We start from the raw sequence: 18,650 nt of genomic DNA, 5'->3' as shown, positions 1-18,650 counted from the left end.
ATGCTCTGCTTTTTATAGTGACCCAGACTTCCTCTAATGACAAAATATATTTCTTCTGAGGCAGGATGAGGATATTTCTATGCCCTCATTTGCTCCAATAGAACAGATTATTTTTTTCTAACCTACAGAAGATATATCATATTTCTATTATTATAAACTCAGAAGACTCTCTGGTGATTATCAGGTCAGTAGAGATTGTACGCTGTATATACTATAGAGGTCTTACATTCCTAAAATACTGGTGGCTGGTTGATTATTTAGTTCTCTATAGAGTAAGTCATAAGATGCACGTGAGTTTGGAAGAGAACTTTGTTTTAAACAACACCCAGTGTTTTGGTTAGAAATTTTGAACCACAAACCTTGGTATGTTATTCCAGTTATTAATTTAGCCTTGCTTTAAAATCTGTCTTTCTTTCTAGCCCTAATTTTAACCTTATAGTAGGTGGAGTTTCCAATAGCTTACATGTAAAGTGAAGAACCCCCTTGACCTCTTTCCTGTTTTGACACCTCCAGGCTTTGATTAAGCCATCTCTCAACTTCTGTTGTTGATTAGGATGCCCTGATCTACTTCAACTATAAAGATTGTTTTATGGTCTTTCAGGTGCTTTGCAGGCTCTTCCTTTTACCTTTCCTAAACAATAACAATCTGTCTTGGACTGCAGGCAATAGCACCAGATGCCATACTGCAGCTGTATTTACCTCAGTACCAAGCACAGAGGCAACATCACTCACAAGTGCCAGAAATTCTTCTGTTCATAGACCCAATTCTACTCATAAATCAAATTTACCATTTGATTCTGGCTGTAGAACTTACACAGCTGATAAATCACCATGACCCCTAAGACCTTTTCAAAATCAAGGCATCCCCTAAAGAATCCCTCATAAAGATAAGTGTTTCTTACACACTTTGTGTTTTTCCACAGCTTTGTATTTGGCTCTTTCGAAATATGTTTGCTTGTTGTTCATCTCACCAGCGAATCCAAATGATTTATTTCAATGATTTGTCCTTTTCATGATTTACCATCCCCTAGGCCTTCATGACATCTGCAATTATTATCACCTAAAGGCTGCCCATCTCTGATTCCGTCTGTACTTGTTTCCATGGGATTCAGATGCTTTCATCTTAGAAACTGGTGCCTAATAAATACGTTTGACCAGGAACTGCTCAGTCCCTTTTGGGTTCATCAGGTTGGTACTTTTCTGTTCAAACCACAGACCTTTCCTCTTGGCATAGCTTCACCCACAGCTCACAAACCCCTCACGCAGGAAAAAAGTTGAAAATCGTATCCTTGTTCCTATAGTGTATGAAGAAAAGCATAAAGAGAAAAGCATCTCCAAACTTTGTCCTTGATTTACCTTTTTGCTATTCATCAGGTCAAAAATGCATTTGCTAATCACCACTGCCTTGCTCCACCCTTCCTGGCGAGAGAAGAATTAGCTCCTCAGGTATTTTGCAGCCCTGAGGATCCATTCATGGTGCCACAAGCAAACAGACTTACCTTTCACTCTGAGCAGCATCCCTGCTATACCCCCTAGGGGGGCACACAAGGAGGCCAAGCACACCTTCCCATCAGCCCATCCTCTCTGGGCACAGGGCTGCAGGACCCACCAGTGGGCATCCTTTTTCCACCCAGGGACAAGAGTTTTCCATTCCATCATTGTAGGAAAAATTTCATAGGTTTTACTTCACCTTCCTTTGAAGTAACATTTTAAAGACCAATCAAATTCCCTAGAATTGGGTATTACCTAGAATTTAGCTGGTTCTAAAACTGGTCCTAAAATTCCCTGTAATTTGGTTCACCTTAAAATACCAAGGAGAAGAGAGAAGTATACATGCCTGGATATGCTTTCATTTGGCAACAGTAATGTGAATTGGTAAATTCCTTTAATAAATGACCTACACCTTTAAGCCCTAGTAGCAATACATGCTTGCTCCTTACACCTCCTTCTAGTACTAATAATATACAAAACTTTAACTGTGCAAATGTTCAGAAAGATGATCAAATATTCTTTTTCCCTAAAAACAAAGCTACACATCATTCACATGTGGCAAATGACAAGATGACAGTAAACCTCAGAACATACTACTTTTAACATGAGTCTTCAATAAAAGTGTTTATGATACTCCTGTACATTTCAGCTTTATTGATGTAAAATACACAGAAATAACCCTTCTATTTACTTTTTCATATATCTAAACTAGGCTTGGTTATGTCTAGCCAATGTTAATTTGGAGCTGTACCATACACTATGACTGTTTCATGAATTAAGACTCTAACTTAGAAGTACAACTTAGATAAGGTTAAAGTAGCAAAACTGTATTTGCTTTTCTTCTAAGTCATGTGTCATCCTCTCTTTATTAAAAAGTAAAATAGTTATACAAACCATATGATGGGATCCCTTGAAAGTGAAGTGGGAACGCTGTTAGAGCAATGCCAGATTTTGAACTCCACATTAAGTATGTTAATAGACTCTGTGAAAAACTTTGCAGAGCAATTTGTCCCTGAGATAACTGAATTTAAATCACAGGAATTAAAGTAAGAATTAATTTAATCTTGTTATACTTGGCGCAATTACTGAAAACATCATTTTGACTTAATATTGGCATTTGTGGAGTTACTGAGTATTTTATTTGCTACTGTCAGAAAAATGTATCATTTAAGAAAAGTAAACAGACACATCCTTCATTCTCTACTCTGTTTCTCACAGCCGTCTCTCTTCCTTCCTTTCATGCTTTCTCTATGGATGAAATATTTCTTTTCTCAATCTTTTCTGTCAGTTTGCAGGGCTCCCTACTAACAGTATATGCTTTCAGCATGTGCTGAAAGTGAAATAAATGGGAGAAACTGCGTGCTTAAAAGTAAGCACATATCTCACTGGCCTGGCCACAAAAATGCTCTGTGGTTTTCAGCACTACACACAACAGCTCTTGTGAAAACTAATTTCTGCTGGGTTTCTTTTACTATGACAACAATATCTGGGTCAGTATTCTTTATCTCATCATCAAAAAAGATCAGGACCATGGCCATGAGTCCATCTTACTTACTTGGGATGACCACATGGCTGCATTTATTCTCTCCCACCACTTCAATATGTTGCTTCTTCCTTTCACTTGTGCCAGCAATAAAAACTCCACTGGGATGTCTGTCTCTTTCTCTTTCCTCTATTAAGCAGGAGTTGTTTTTTGTGGTTTTGTTGTTTGTTTGTTTTTTTAAAGACTTGTTTTAATTTTTAGTTGAAGTGTACCCTCATAGACTGCAAGAAGAAAATAGGAAATTTACACACGAATTTTACATACTGATTTGCTGTAATTGGAAATCTCCCTAATATTGTGCTTAATACAACACATAAAGAGATGAAAGTAATGGGCTCTATCTCGGTGCCACATTGTTGGGTGGGCTAAATTCTTTCTCTTTTCCCTAAAAATAATTTTGCCACCTGTTTTCTCCTTTTCTAGCCATTAGGAGGGAGGCAAGGTTCTTCCTCCTTCCCCCCTCCCCATTTTGCCATTATAAACCTCTAGTGATTTAGAGATGATTTAAATAAAATACTTACTTTTGTTCTGACCATTTTTGAAGTAATATGTTTATTGATTTGTACATGATTTTAAACTATTACATTGGAAGCCCTCATGATTAATTGCTTGTTTCTATTTTAGAATAACTGTTTGTTAAAAGTTGCATCTGCAATGTCTGAATGAATTCAAAGAAGCAAATACATAAGTTTGTGCCAGGCTGCCCAAAGTCTTTAATCACAAATTAAAAACTCCACCAGAGGTATTTTGCTCATATGTAAAAATGAGATGAAGGTACGTCCTGTGTTTAATTGGTTCTGTTCTCGTATTATGAAGTGAAATATTCAAAAAGGAGAAAAAGGAGTAACTAGGAATTACTGATCCATCACAGGAACTCCAGTTCTTCACAAAATAACTATAGTTTATATATACTGTTTTGTCATAGAATCATAGACTGGTTTGGGTTGGAAGGGACCTTAAATATCATCTAGTTCCAACTTCCCTGCCATGGCCTTTGTAAGTAGTTAGAAGATAACAGGGAGGGTTGTAACAAATACAGGTTTTTCAAGGACAAATAATGTCAAACAAAACAGGGCTGTGGATGGGGTAGATGCTATGTATATCGATTTACTAAAGCTTTTGACACTAATGTGGTATTTTCCTAGGAAGCCATCTTTCAGGTGAAATGTCCCCTGGAGCTTACAGATCCAGCAACACACCATCCACAGGAGGAAGCCCTGCTTCACACACAGGCTGGAAGGATGCTTCAGTCCTCATTAATGGTCAGGGTGCTCATCCAAAGAGCATGTTCATCACACCTCGACAAACCCAGGCTGATGTTTTTTTAAGGTGAAGCCTCAGCTGGAGCATGGTGCCTGATAGGCGCTGCATGTTAAGTGAGACACTGGCAATGCCTTTGGAAGTGTGAGCTGAGAGATCAATGATGAGAATGAAATTGGTTGGCTTAGGGTAGAAATGTGTGACAACAGCCTCCAAATGCATGAAAAGGTATGAAGCAACAAGGAATGGGTCCTCCATGTACATGGGGGATGAGATAAAAACTGCAGCACAGCAGATTTATGTCATTCACTATCTACATTCTCTAGGGAAGATACATAACCTTGGTCATCAGGGTTTGGACTGGCAGTGCCATTTGAGGATGATTTTGACACAGTTGGTGCTGTCTCAGACCAAGCGATTGGAATAAATGACTCTTCCCAAAGCTACTTTTATGAGACCATCCATGGCAAGCTAGAATGGCTCAAATTTGATTCAGCCACATCCTTAAGTACATGTGTTGGTACGTGCCCTCAGCCAGGGGGCACTGGCAGAGGCCACAGCCATCTGTGCTTTCATGGTATTTTTCTGCTGACTTTCAGGGTACCTCTTGAAACTTCAGCAGCAAGTCAGGGTGTTCAAAAGGGTGGGATGACAAACACACCCCTTACAGATGTCTCTGAATGAAGTCCATAAGGGAAAAGACACTTCAGTCCATTAGACCATGGTCCTGCCTCTTGGAAGGAGGCACTGAGTTGCTTGTCCGCACCAGCATGACAAGCAGGAGATGCTGATACTGGGAAGGGAGAACTGAGAAGGGGAAATAAAAGTGGTGGGAGGGCAATGAAGTGGCTTGTGGATTGCTCTTCCACAGCTCTGCTGCTGCTCCAGTAAAACACTTTTTCCCAAGGTTTTCTTCTCACTGTGATTTCTTTCTTCCGAAAGCTCTTCATTTAGAAAACAGACAAATTTCTGCCAGCTACATAAATAATTTCCCTCTTGTAAGGCCCGAACTCCAGGGAATTATTTAAAAGCATCCTGCCTCTTACAGGTACATGCAGAAGTGGCTATTAGAGTAACAAGAGGAATAATAAAAATGCAAAGAGAATGTACGTGGTGGAGAACATCTGTGAATGAAAACTGTAGGCTAAAAACATTTTTAGGTGCCTTGCTAAAGGTTCCAAGCATCAGGCATGGTAAAATGGGAGAAATACAGAATTTCTACAATAGTTTGGATGAACAGAAAGTAGTGGGTTTCAAGGCAGCGATCAAGACTTTGTGTATAATTGTTACTGAAAGAGTATACCTTAATATTTTAAATGTTTTTCTGAACTCATTCTGTTGGTTCAAGGAAAGGTTACCAAACTGAGGAGCATGTGTGTTTTCCTCTGCTTTTAACACATTTATCATTTTAGTGACCCACTGCAGGTTGTCACTACCTGTCTGTTGGCAGGAACTACCCAACTACCTTGCTGCTGAAATCCTACCTTCAAATGTTATGCAAAATTATTTAACAGTAAAAAAACCCAGCATATTTACAGTGAAGAGAATGTAGAACAACATTTCCTTGAGGAATTCACTCAAATTAGGCTTACATACTATGTGCCAAGAAAAGAACGAAGATTCACATTGACATGAATTGATGAAAATCAGGGTATACTCTTTATGTGATACACTGTAAAGGCAATGCTGGTGGAAAAATAAGAAAAAAAAAGTAAAAAGCTCATTCTTGTAATGTTTTTCTACTTCATATTAGAAAAAAAAAACAAACCCAGAAAGTTCATTTTTTCCCCACCAGGGAGTGGAAATACTTAAAGAGGTGGGGACTTTCTTGTGAATGTCTAAGCACAGCACTGGCATCAAAAGCTGTATGTTTCTGTGTGTCCAATATATCCAGAATATTTTGCTTAGAAAAGGCAGGCATGTGTTACTATTAGTAATGTGCTTCATGTAAAAAAATGTCAATAATGAAACATTCCCTTTGTTGATCCAGTTTTCACTAAATCATTAAGGGCAGGGAACAGAAGAGACAGAGGGAGATGAGGCATCACTGAACACAGTAGATGGAGCAGACTACCAAGAAATTCAACCCCACATGTCTAGACTAAGTGGGCAAACTTGAAAAGAATAAAACCCCCCAAAAAATCCAAACAAACAACACGACTTGGAGCAAAATCAGAAAATTAGAATTAAATGAAACCAACCCTCAGGCTGTGCTGGAGGTTTTGATGCAGTTTGGTAGACCAGCTAGGAGAATCACTGTCTATTCCCAAGCTGGTTGTGAAGACCTGCCTTCAGTGAGCTCTTCTCCCAGTCCAGTGTTCCCATCTTCTCAAGGTTGGTCACCCCTTGTTTCAGCAGGCGTCTTCTTTACCCCTCGCTAACAAAGCTTATCCTTGCCTCGGGCCTGACTTAGTTCCCTCACCCTTCTGTATGTGTGGCAGCATGACCCTGAACAACCACAAAAATAACCCTTTGATTCTGACATCTGTCCTCAAATTCCACCTTGGCTTTGACAGAATTACGTTTTTCAGCAAAGAAGTACTTTGTCCATGGTTTTCAGCCAGTTCAGCCAAGAAGCACACAGACCTTAGTGTCAGCAGAAACTGTGCTTGGTGACCTGGGGAGCAGAGCTCATGTGCAGGGAAATCACACGGGACAGGGCTCCTCAGTGAAGGCCAAAATCTGTTGCCTTCACAGACAGAAGGGAAAAATCAAATGTGCCATTTAGGAGCCTGAAAGGGCAGCAGGGATGAGCTGAAGTTGCATTGCATAGGCTTCATTTAGACCTAGCAGGATCTGTGAAGCAGCTGATATCTGCCCTCCTTATCCAACTAGACCTTGAAATGTACCTTCAACCGAAGTAGGTTGTTGCAATCTTCTGGGGCCTAGACTAGCTTTCCACTTATGGAAACCAAGCTTTGAACTCCAGGGGATGAAATGAGGTGAATGTAATTGTGTATCTCATCACATCATTCAGGGCACATGAAACAGAAAATAGGGCTCAAGGCACAGCAAGAACCTGAATTTCAGGGCAAAAGGGTACATACAGTGCTGGAGCTGAAGGAGTAACTTCAAATTGCTTAAGGTTCCTGTATATGAGTTTTCAGTTTTTGTGGTTCAGCAAGCAAGGAAACACGAGGTGACAGCATGACATACATTTCATGGCAGGCCACTTTCGCCACGAAGCCCCAGCATGGGGAACACTGAAGAGGCCAGATGTCAAGAGGTGTAAACAACCATCATGTGAGATCCTCTGGTGCATCATGAGGAAAAAAGGGGAGCTGACTAATCTTACTCTGACACTTGCCCTTATATGTAAAGCCCTTTGTAGTATGACATTCCTCAGCAGTATCACACACAGGGGACAAGGGGAAGGAGACCAGACATCCTTGGACAACTGTTTGTTGCTCACTGCCAGCTTTAGAAAGCTGCCTTCCAAAAAGCAAAATGCTCTGGGTCATCTTGTTTCCTTCCCTCTGAGGTTACCCTCTTACCATCAAAGCAGTTCATCAACAGACCACTGATAAAATTATTATCAACAAAAATAGTTCCTTTTTCTACTGCTGGGAGAAATGCAGCAATTTCGGTTCCTCAAATGAGCTATATGCTGTGGCACTTGTTCGGGCCCAGCCTAGGGGTACACCATCTTAATGTCATGGGATTTTACTGTAGGCTTATTTAAATGCATAGATAAGACTTCACCGTCATTCAGCAGTGGAACTACTTCTTGTAAATTGTCAGTGTATTTTGCAAGAGAGAGAGCTCAAGTAGCAGTGTGCCATCTTTTTTCTTTTTGCATGAAAAAAGCTGTAAAACATGAAGAAAATTAACATATCCTCAAATAAAACTCCTATAAATACAAACTTTCTTTGCTCTTGTGAAATTAAGCTCATTTTCTGGCATTTGCACTTACCACATAGATGACCCAGAGATTACTCTTTGTAATCAACCACAATAGCTGCAAATCCAAAAGGGCCGGCTGGAATGAAAAGGAATACAGAAAAACTGGAGTGAAGACACCATTATTTCGGATGGTGACTGAGATCCATTTTCTCACTCTCTCTTCCAGTACTGCTCTTTCACATACCCTGCTACTCTGCAACAACAGGGAGAAATGAATGAGTGGAAGTGTTGAGTTTGTTGGAGATACAAGCTCCACGTGAAGTGCTGTAATGCACTGGCTGGTGTTCAAGGTTATCCTGGTAACTAGTAAAAAGAGAAGACTGAAGTATACGCACTGTATACATTATTTTAAATTATTTTTATTAATGTATTAATTATTAATTAATTAAAGGCAAGATGGAGGGCAGAGAAATCCTGCTACTCCGTAAGGCAGGTGTGATGGCCCTGGAAATGAAAGCCCCCCCATGTTGGACACGGCCTACACATCCACGCTGTCTTCTCTGCATTTACCATTCAACATTCCCAAGTCTGAAATGCTTCTTGAGGTACCTGTGGGACCACCCGGCACCTCTCTGCAGGAAAGCTGCTGCCCGAGGAGCGTTAACATGTGTGGAACCCCGCTCTCAGAGCCCTCCTGCGGGGCACTGAGGGCTGCCTCAGCGCCAGGTCCTGACCTTGACGCCTCCTGGCCCCAGAGAGAACTCAGCTCGGAAGCAGAGTGATGCGCAAAGGGACCCCGCTCTCCGCCCCGCATCGCGCCCGAGGGCCGGGGAAGAGGGAAGGATGCATAACCCCGCGGGGTGTCAGCGGCCCCAGCGTACGGAGGGGGCTTCTCCCCATCCTCGCCCGCCGGCCCCGCCGCGCAGACAGCCGAAGCGGCTGTAAACCGGCTTATGCCCAAGGCGATTTGCTCTTAATCGGTCGGGCTTCCCGGGGCGGGTCGAGGAGCTGGGGAGCCCCCGTGGCTCGGCGGGGAGGGCTCGGGCCGCGCACCGGAGGACGCGGTGACGATGTGAGCGGCGCGGCAGCTGCGGGCCGGCTCCCCCGGGAGCGGGGCTGAGCCCGGGGGCCGTGGGAGGGAGAAGAGCCGGGAGGGGAGGGAGGGAGGGAGGGAGAGAGGGAGGAGGGGGCCTGGACGGGGCCGGGGGAGAAAAAGGGAGGAGCGGGGAGGGGGGGAGGAGAGCGGCGCTGGGGACGCGCTGCCGGACCGAGGAGCGGCAGCGGCAGGAGGGAAGCGCAGCCCCGCGTAACCTGCGCCGCTGCCCGCCGGCGCTCTCCGCGCGGAGGTCGGGGACCTGCTGCGGGGGGATGGAGCAGCATGGGTACCCTTCCTATAGCACCCGCAGCCCCGCCTGGGAGGAACTGGTAGGTACATGCGTGCCTCGCAGTTGCACAGGCATTTCCTACCCTTTTTCCTGCCTGCATTCTTCAGCCGGGGGGTCGGGCTGTCATCCTTATCGGTACTCCCCCCGCCACCCCCCGTCCCTTCGCTTCTTCCTACCGCGCTGCGCGGCAGCGGCCGGCCGCTGGGTTCCGTCCCTTCCCCGCCGGGACGGGGGTTCGGAGCCTTTCCCCCCCACCGTGTCCGGCTATTTGTTGGCGGGCTCGTCCCTCAGGGGGACGGGGTGTTCATCGCCCTTTCTGAGTTCCACTGCCAGGGTGGAAAGCCTTGGGTTAGCACCGAGAGCCTTGCCTCTTAACTTTGCCGGGGGCGGGGAGGTTGGATGTTGCTAACATTAAACGCCTTCTCTTAGCGTAGCAAAAGCAAAGTCCAGCGTCGGGAGACAGTTTCCAGAACGAGACACTTCTTTTCCCCTTCTTCTTCTGTAGCCAGGTTGGGGATCACTCATGTCACAGCAGCAAAGCAGACCAGGGCTGGGGTCCCCCACTGCCACCCTTATTTTTGGGATGCGGGAAGGGAGGGGAGCGCCCGAACCGGCCAGGAGGAAAGCTGCGGTGCAGCGGCTTTGTGGTTTGTTTAAGCAAGTCGGAGACCCTCCTTCCAGCTGAAGGAAATCATGTCACCAGTATCCTCAGCCAGCGATAAAATCAGGTTTCCCTTTTCAGGGCTGTCTGGTCCTGCTCTTGGGCTTTTCTCCATTGTGCAAACACACACACACACATCAGGCAGGGACAGCTAAAAATAGGCTCTGTGTAGCTGCTTGGGAGATTTCAGGCTATCTGAAAGGTCAAGGCTAGGCTGTCTCTGGCCCTGAACTTGGTGAGGTGACGTGAAGCATGGACCCGTGCCACTGCCAGTCTCCCCTTTAGATGGCTGTGCCATGTTTTGCTAACGTGCTGATCCAGGGGCCCTGGTTTTACTTGTAACCCCAGATTTAAAGAGCAACTGCGTGAAAGCCGTACTTTGTCTGGCTCAGTGTGTTCGCCCCCGGGAAAGCAACAGCCCAGCCCTGGAAATACCCAGGGTAAACTAGGTTCACCCCCTTCCCTGTGAGGATTTGTAGCCCTCCCAAGTACATTTTTACTAGCCTCATTTTTGTTGTGAAGTTGAACATCCCCCTTCATTGCCCTCTGCAGTCCTCCAGCCCCAAAGCTGCTGCTGGAGATGCAGCTGTGATAGGGAAAACAGCTGTATGCGTGTTCCGGTAACATGGAGCTGACACCGAACGCATCAGGCAAGGGAAACCCGAGATTTTTGCCTGGAGAGATGAAGACATCGTGGGAGGAAGGCGTCAAAGCTGATTCCCGCGAATACGTTATCCTATTAAACAGTGACATTTAAATTGGCTGCCGTCATCTGAAAGTCAGCTGAAACTTGGGAGGCTGATGGATTGCAGCCCCTCCGCTTGGAAATGTGGTATCCTGGCTGAAGCATCCAAACCCATTTCCTTCTGTGCACAGGGCTCAGATAAACAAGGAGCACATCTTTTTCTTCATTTTCCCCTCCCCCAGTAAGCACTGGGATTTGGGTCATGTTTATCATTTCATTGCTGCGTTTGTTAGAGTACATCCATGAATGCAGTTTTAGTGCTAACCACTGTACTCATTTCTTTTACAAGACTCTAATTTCAGCTAAACCACTCAATCCTATACCTGGTAACCTGCTGGTAAAATACACAGTCTTTGTGGCAAAAGCCACATCATTCTTTGTATCCACTCGTGAGCAGGCTTTTTATTATAATGGGGGCAAGGGGGGTGAAGAACTGCATGATGAAAGGAAAAACAAAAGTGCCCGGAACTCTCCCTCACTCTCAAAACACAGAAAAAGAGTAACACGACAGAAGCAACTATCTATTGCAGCTTTTGAGTCTCTGCAAGCTCGTTACCTATGCAAATTGTCAGAAGTCGTTGGGAGGTGCTCTTCCTGTAGCTGTTCTGAGTAATACATGATGGACATCAAATGGAGCCACGACTTCTCCTTTGCCTGTCAGGGCTGGGCTTGTCTGTGTGCAGTTTCAGATTTCTATAAAATCCTTTCTTTAACTCACAGCTCACTTTGAACGGAAAACTCTTCCTGACTCCACTGAGTTGCCATTAGATCCTCCATGATGGAGTTCAATAAAAGTAACAAAAATGTAAGGCTCATCCTGCATTCTTCTATGAGAGATTAAGTGGCTTTGTACTCAAAATATATGTAATATATGTTTTACAAAGGTCTACACCTGACATTCATATGAGACCTGAGTCTTGAGTTTAACTTTCCCTTGAAATGCATAGATGGGTCCTAACACATTTGCAAAATGGTGCCTTATTTTGACAACCTCCACTGGTTTACACCTTTTCACTCTGAAGCATACAATGTTTTTGTAATCTACAGATGATGGGATTGCCTCGGCTACTCCTGAAACAGCCATCACCTATGTAGTTACTCTCTTTAACATTTGTATGCATACATTTTGCTGAATTTTGGCACCCCCTTTGGTAAGGAAGCCAAGAAAGAATAACATGGCTAACTTGATCTACAGAGGGAGTTCAGACAGGCAGATCTGAAACTAATTTGCTCAGTGTGGGGAGCCCAGCTAAAAAGTACAGTTATCACTAACACTGAAATTGGAAAAGATCGAATAAAAGCTTAAACATCATGAACACTGTTAACCTGACACAGATACCACTATTAATCCACTTTTTGAGGTAGAGGGGAAAAAAATATTGCCCTTCAGTTTACTGATTCCAAAATGACCTAGAGAAAAAGAGGTAAATACGCTTGTTGCAAAGGGAAACAATAGTAGAGCTGGAATAATTTATGTTCCTGGAATCAAATTATGGGTTAGTCTGCATTATAATCTCCAGTGCAGCTAGAGTGCATGTGTATTTGGATTCTTTTCTAGATTGCATATGCATTTTAGCGACACATATTCTATTACTGGAACTGGATGTGGTTGAGTTAAAACATTCTCACAGTGCATATATATATACCCAGCGCTTCTGGATTCTTTGTATTTAAAGGGTAGATCATTAGCTGATACCAAGTGGCATAGCACAAATGATGTTAGTGGAGCTGCTTTGTATCAGTTGCCATCTCCCTTTAAATGCCAACATTTCTTTATGCTTTTCACCAGGTTCCCTTGCTTCAGTTACGAAACTAAAGGTAATTACTAAGAAGCATGGAACTGAATATATTAAAAGAAAGACATAGCACATGCTAAAAACATTTTATGTGTTTTTAACGGTTGCATATATAGCCCCGTATTCTTCAAAAGCCTGTCTCACAAAAGTCTAATGGTACCATTTGCACTACAATAATCATAGCTGAATATTCACTGAGCTGAAATGTACTATTCAATATTTCTCATATTGAGTGTGACAGAGATCACCTAGGAGAATTTCATCTGTGAGATGAAGGGATGGAAGTCAAGTTGGCAGTCCTTGCTAAGGTGAAGTTACCATGGCTATCTTAGGCAGTTTTATCTGGGTAAAGGCTGGAACTGGACCCTGATTATCTAACTACTAATACTTCTAAAAAGAAAAAGAAGTGGAAACAGTGAGATCTTTAAAACCATCTTTGTGCACACCAACATGTATGTTTGTAGAAACAACTTCCTATGCTAAGGTGAATGAATAACTCAGCTACTTTCAAGAACACTTAACGCCTGGTTCCTCCATCTTGAACAACTCTGTAAACGTTAGATGACTGTGGATTTTAGAGCCTGTAATTACACAGATTCCACTATGTACTTCACAGAAAACATATTCTCATTGAACTGTACTTGCAGGACATCTCTTATCATTTGCAGATTTAGGTTGTTACTACTCAGATTTAGGTTATTACTACTGAAATCTTCACATTAGGTGGCCTGAAAGGACATTCCTAGTACTTCTTTTTTTCATTGCATTCTGAAGTTTATTGAGATATGATGAAAGTGACTTTCTTGGAAGTGAAAGGCTGGTGCATTCTCTCCTCGTAATCCAAGTTTTGTGTTTGGTCAGTCAGGAGAGAGGAAGATCACAATAGGGTAGCCCATGTGAGAATCCATGATGCCCTCTGTGAGGTGCAGAGACTGTGCAGAAGCCAGGGCTGTTAGCTGAGCTCTGAAAGGGAACAGAAGTTGAAGAACTGTATTTATTGCCCATTTCACATATAGATATTCTTTTGCCAGCTTTTATGTATTTGAGATGAAATCTAGTGAAGAAAGTTTGAGCTGGCTCTACAGATACCCAGGAGGTCTCCAGCTCCTCTGCTGGCATTGTAATAGCCACTGGATGTCACAGGAGGTGTTATATATAGAAAACAAATTAGTAACTTTGTTCAAGGCCAGGTTGGATGGGGCTTTGAGCAACCTGGTCTAGTGGAAGGTGTCCCTGCCTCTGGCAGGCAGATTAGAACTAGATGATTTTTAAGGTCCCTTCCAACTCAAACCATTCTATGATTTTACTTTTCCACCTAATAATGATGAAACAATGCATTTACATCCATTCCTAAGTGGTCCAATGTTTTCTGGAATTAAAGACAAGTTTTTAAATTGGCGTAACCACTTATGAAAGCAGTTTGAAAACAAACCAGATTAGTGTCTTCTTCTGGAAAATACTGGTGCTGTGCATTTATGATTCCAAAACTTCAGTGGAAGGCTGTATTTTGGAAATACACTTTAATCACCTACTGTTTTTAGGATCAAGGTCTAAATATATAGAGAACAAGCAATCAGATGTTATTTTATTAAAAATCCCCACAACTCAAACCCAAAGCCTTAAACATACAAGTTTTGGGTCATCAATGGAGTCAACTTCATGATCCCCCTGAATTCAAACATCCTGCTCCCAAATAATGCACCTCAGTAATTCACTGGCTGTGTGTGCCTTTCCCTCGTACTCTCTCATCACGTGTTTTCAACTGAATTTAGGAAGGTATTCTTCATGGGTGAAATGATCACTTGTAACCATGTAACAAAGTTTTGCACGTAACTTCACCCAGGATCCTAGTCCTGTGACACAAACATATAGCAGTCGCATGCACAGCGCCACAACTAGTGTTGTTCAGCTAGTGCTGTTTAATGCAGTTGAATTAAATGGAGTTACTCGGTCTTGCTGATATTCTGTTAGCATTAAGTGTTCCTCAAATCATAGTCATGGTTACATGTAATACATGTTAGTATGAATTAGAAAACCTGTCTTTTTGTCCTTTTGCAATGCTCAATTGTCATTTACCTCCAGAAGACTCAAGGAATTGCAGTGAGATGTTTTCTGGCGTAATGTGCTGTTCCTGAAATTAAGGTGCAGAAGAGAAGGAAGGGAGGGTGGAAAGAACAAGTATCTGTAAACGTTGCTTTTAACCTATCTTTCTTCCCAGCTGTGCCCTAGATTAATTCACTGAAAGCAGTACACACTTGTGCTTGCCCAAGTTTGATCCCATGTTTTTGAAAAATGGGAACTCTCCCTCAGGTGAAGAGTGAGACAAGACAAGAATCATCCCTTAGTTTCACAATTAACCTGTAAGGAGAAGGGACGATATGAAAACTTTATCTGTTTCGACATGTGGTACCGATGGTAGGATTTAGGCCCTATTGTTATTCTAATAGGGATTTCAGGTAATATGGTCAGAATGCATTTAAAATATAATTTAATGCATATTTTATTTTTTTAATCATTTTTTTTTTGCCATGTTTTAAAATACAACTTAGTAATTAAGTGATCCTATGCGAAGCAGAATCACATTTGAAGTACCTGGTTCAGTAATACAGTACTAAGCCACAAGACCTGCATGGCTTCATGGAAATATTTAATTTTTATTATTGTGAATAAAAGTCTCAATAGAAGGGATGGAATACTCTGGTTTGTATGAAATTCAGGTGTCTGCCGTGTAGGAGAGATTGTACACTAGGGGTTTTTGTTTCTCATTAACTGCCTTGTATTTAGGTACTGCAGCATTCTATTAGCATATTAAGAGATGTCAGTTCCCTTTCTAGAAATATAAATAGAATTGTGGGGATATGGAAGCCACAAGTATTGATTGCTTTCTTATGTTTAATCCGGTCCATGCAGCTAGGAGCTGTGTGTTTTATTTAGTATTGCTGTGATTTAAATGCTTATTTTGAACACTTGACTACATACAAACCACAATCATTTCGAAGTCCCACAATTCAGAACATGTGGTGACATTTCAAGATCGTGTGTGCTGCCAGATCTGAGATTAAAAGGGAAAACTGACCCTTTCTTTCCCCCAAAGAAAAGGCTCCTCTTTTACAAAGACAAAAAAAAAAAAAAAAAAAAAAAAAGGAGTAAGAACAAAATTAAAATAGGAGAAAATAACTGGAAAGCAATGCGTGCATCTGACAGAACTGCCCAGTGCTTTGACGCTGAAGGATGCCACGGGATGGACCGGTCGGAGGCACAGATGAGGAGGAGCCCATCGCGTTAGATGCCGTCCACCCAGTCCCCCAAAGATGTGCTGTGGTCCCACGGGAGAGCAGCACGGTCCGCCGCCGGACAGCGGGTGGGCAGCCCTGCCGCCCTCAGAGCTGGCGGGTGTGCTGTGCTGTGCTGCCCTGGAACGTTTAGGACTCGGCTTCCCCCTCTGAGCCAGGCGGGACTCGGCTGCGTGCGGACGCCCGGGCAGGTGCGGGGGGACCCTCGCCCGCTTCGCCCCTCGGCCTCGCCCCGCCGCTCACCTGCGGCGCGCCCACCTTCACCCCGAGACAAGCCACAGCCACGGCCACGGCCCCCGGCGGCCGCCCGTCGGCAGAGCCCCAGGGGGCCGAGCGAGTCCCAGCCCCCGCGAGCGAGCGGCGGCAGCAGCCGTGGCCGGTGCGGGGCAGACGCGCGGCCCTTCCCCGCCAAAGGGGGCGGCGGAAGATGGCGGCCGGGAGGTCCGCTCGTCTCCGCCAGCGCCCGGCTCCGTCCTCTCCACCGCCGCCTCCGTCCCCTCCCCTCCGCACCGCCTCTTTCCCCACCCTCCCGCACCGCCTCCTCCTCCTCGTCCTCCTCCCCGGGGAGGGGAGCGGCAGCGGCTGCCCTGGCTGAGCCGGGCTCGTGTGCTCTCTCTCGGCAGGAGTCCGGGAAGATGGCCGGGGCCGAATCAGGGATGAGCGGTGCCGGGATCCCGCAGCAGCCCCAGCCCCAGGCCCCGGCGGCGGCAGGGCCCGCGGACGAGTCGTCGGACAGCGAAGGGGAGCATGAGGGCCCCCAGAAACTCATCCGGAAAGTGTCCACCTCGGGCCAGATCCGCAGCAAGGTAAGGGCGGCAGGACCCGGCGAGCCCCGCTGCCTCCGGGGCAACTTTCTCCATCCCTGTCCTACGGCGAGGCCAGGCTGGAGCCGGGGCCAGCCGTTGCATCCCGCCCGCATCCCCGGGAGCGGCGGCGGGCGGGGGGGCCGGGGGGTGAGGCAGCCGTGCCTCTTCCTTCCTTCCCTCTCTTCCCTCTCCCCTCCTCCCCGTCCAGCTGTTGCGTCCACATCTGTCCCCGGCTGGCAGGAAGAGCCCCCCGGGGCGGCGGGGCTCCGCGGGGCCGGAGGGGAAGCCGCCTGCCCCGGCAGCCGCCCTGCCCTGCCCGGCGTCCTGGGTGTGGGGGAAGCAGCGGGCTGCCTCCCTCCGGCTCCTCTTCCTCGGCTGCGGGCACCGCTGCCGCAGGGATCCCGCCCTCCCTTCCCACGGCGTTTCAGCGAGCCCGTGATCACCAACTTTCCTTCCCCACATCCCCGACTTCTCCCCTCCCCTCTCCGGTCCCAGGGGGCCGCCGCCGTGTGCTTCGGCAGCCAGCCCGTGGTGGCACATCGGACTCCCGTTTGGGAGCGGGAGTGGCGCCAAGGAGGGAAACGCGGTTTCCAGTCCGAAAGGCACCTCGCGGGACGGGAGTGAAACTTCTGTTCCAGCTCGCCCGTGGGGCTGGATGCATAAAGCAGCTGTCAAAATTTCAGGTTATTGCAGGTTTTGGCTGCCGGGGTCATCCTGATGGAATTGACTTTTTGATGGATGGTGTATTTACATCACGGGTTTTTTTTCTGGGAAAATGAACTTAAGAAAGCCTGCTTTTAGAAGTATACAAATATCTAGACCTGACTTACTTTCTGTGGGAAGAATCCTGTGACTTTCTACAGAGCGTGGTCCATATTCAGAGGTGGGGTCTGCACAAAGCTGCATAGGGCAGTGCTTATGGGTGCAGCGGTATCAGGATGAAGGGTTTTGCTGCTAAGTGTCTGGTTGTGAGGGGCAAAGTGACTCCATGCAGGCCCAGGCAGATCACACACTTTGATTTCTAGACAATAGGTCATGTGGTGTTGTTTCCTTTACAGAGCACCCATTAAAGTTAGTAAGTATGTGCTTGTGGAGTCCGGTCAGATTGATGCTGTCCTTCCCTTGAGCTTTTGCTTCACACACTACATCCAAAAGGCAGCCACTTTGAAACATAAAACATCAGTTGTCAAACAGGAGCATTGTCCTATTATGTGAGGTGGAAAACAATTTTTTCCTCAAACCTAAACACAACATGTCATCCCATTTTGTTGCTAAATGTTAAGTTTGCTTTTGCGAATGAAGGCCTGGCTAAAGGTTACTATAGTAAACAATATATTATTTACTATACTACTGCGTCGTGTTGAAAACTTTGTCCTGCACAAACTTTCAGCTTTAACACCACTTCTGTGTTGTGGTCTTCAGAATGTTTTAAACGTGACAGAACATGATGCTTTACTATCTGTGATGGTGGTGAGTGTATTTGAGGTTCAGCTCTCACAAAGGTTGATACTTGTGTATCGAAGGTTGATACACGCCGATTATGCATGTTACTGAAACAGGTTTGTGAGCATGAGATGCCAGCCAGCTCCTACCAACTGTTACAGGTTGGCGGGATATTCTCTGTCGGAGGGCTGGGAATGAATGCAAAGCCTGAAGTTCTAAGACAGGTCTGCACGTCATGCTTTTGCTTATCTTCGTTTGCGTCTCAGTTCTATTTCTGTAAATCAGGTATATATAGGAAAAAATGTGTGCTGACATAATTTGAGTCATAAAATGCTGCTTTGCTGGTTGCAATTTACACTAATATGCAACTCCAGATATAAACAT

The 18,650-nt window shown here is 45.0% G+C and overlaps 1 protein-coding gene across 1 annotated transcript in view; it reads left to right on the top strand.

Annotated features, from left to right (window-relative positions):
- The first annotated feature begins 9,208 nt into the window (after positions 1-9,208).
- The window catches only part of DGKH (diacylglycerol kinase eta), a 158,741-nt gene continuing 149,299 nt past the window's right edge, over positions 9,209-18,650 (top strand). Inside the window, exons 1-2 of the mRNA XM_061374288.1 lie at positions 9,209-9,562; positions 16,641-16,823. Coding sequence (XP_061230272.1) covers positions 9,506-9,562; positions 16,641-16,823 — 240 coding nt within the window. The 5' untranslated portion in view covers positions 9,209-9,505. The remainder of the gene's footprint in view (positions 9,563-16,640; positions 16,824-18,650) is intronic.

The sequence above is a fragment of the Neopsephotus bourkii genome, unplaced genomic scaffold (assembly GCF_033783945.1).
Source record: "Neopsephotus bourkii isolate Nb327-2 ecotype Australia unplaced genomic scaffold, CSIRO-AGI_Nbou_v1 NB_1637, whole genome shotgun sequence".
Taxonomy (NCBI): Eukaryota; Metazoa; Chordata; class Aves; order Psittaciformes; family Psittacidae; genus Neopsephotus; species Neopsephotus bourkii.
Note: the sequence above shows the minus strand (reverse complement) of the source record. Positions and strands in the feature narration are given on the sequence as shown.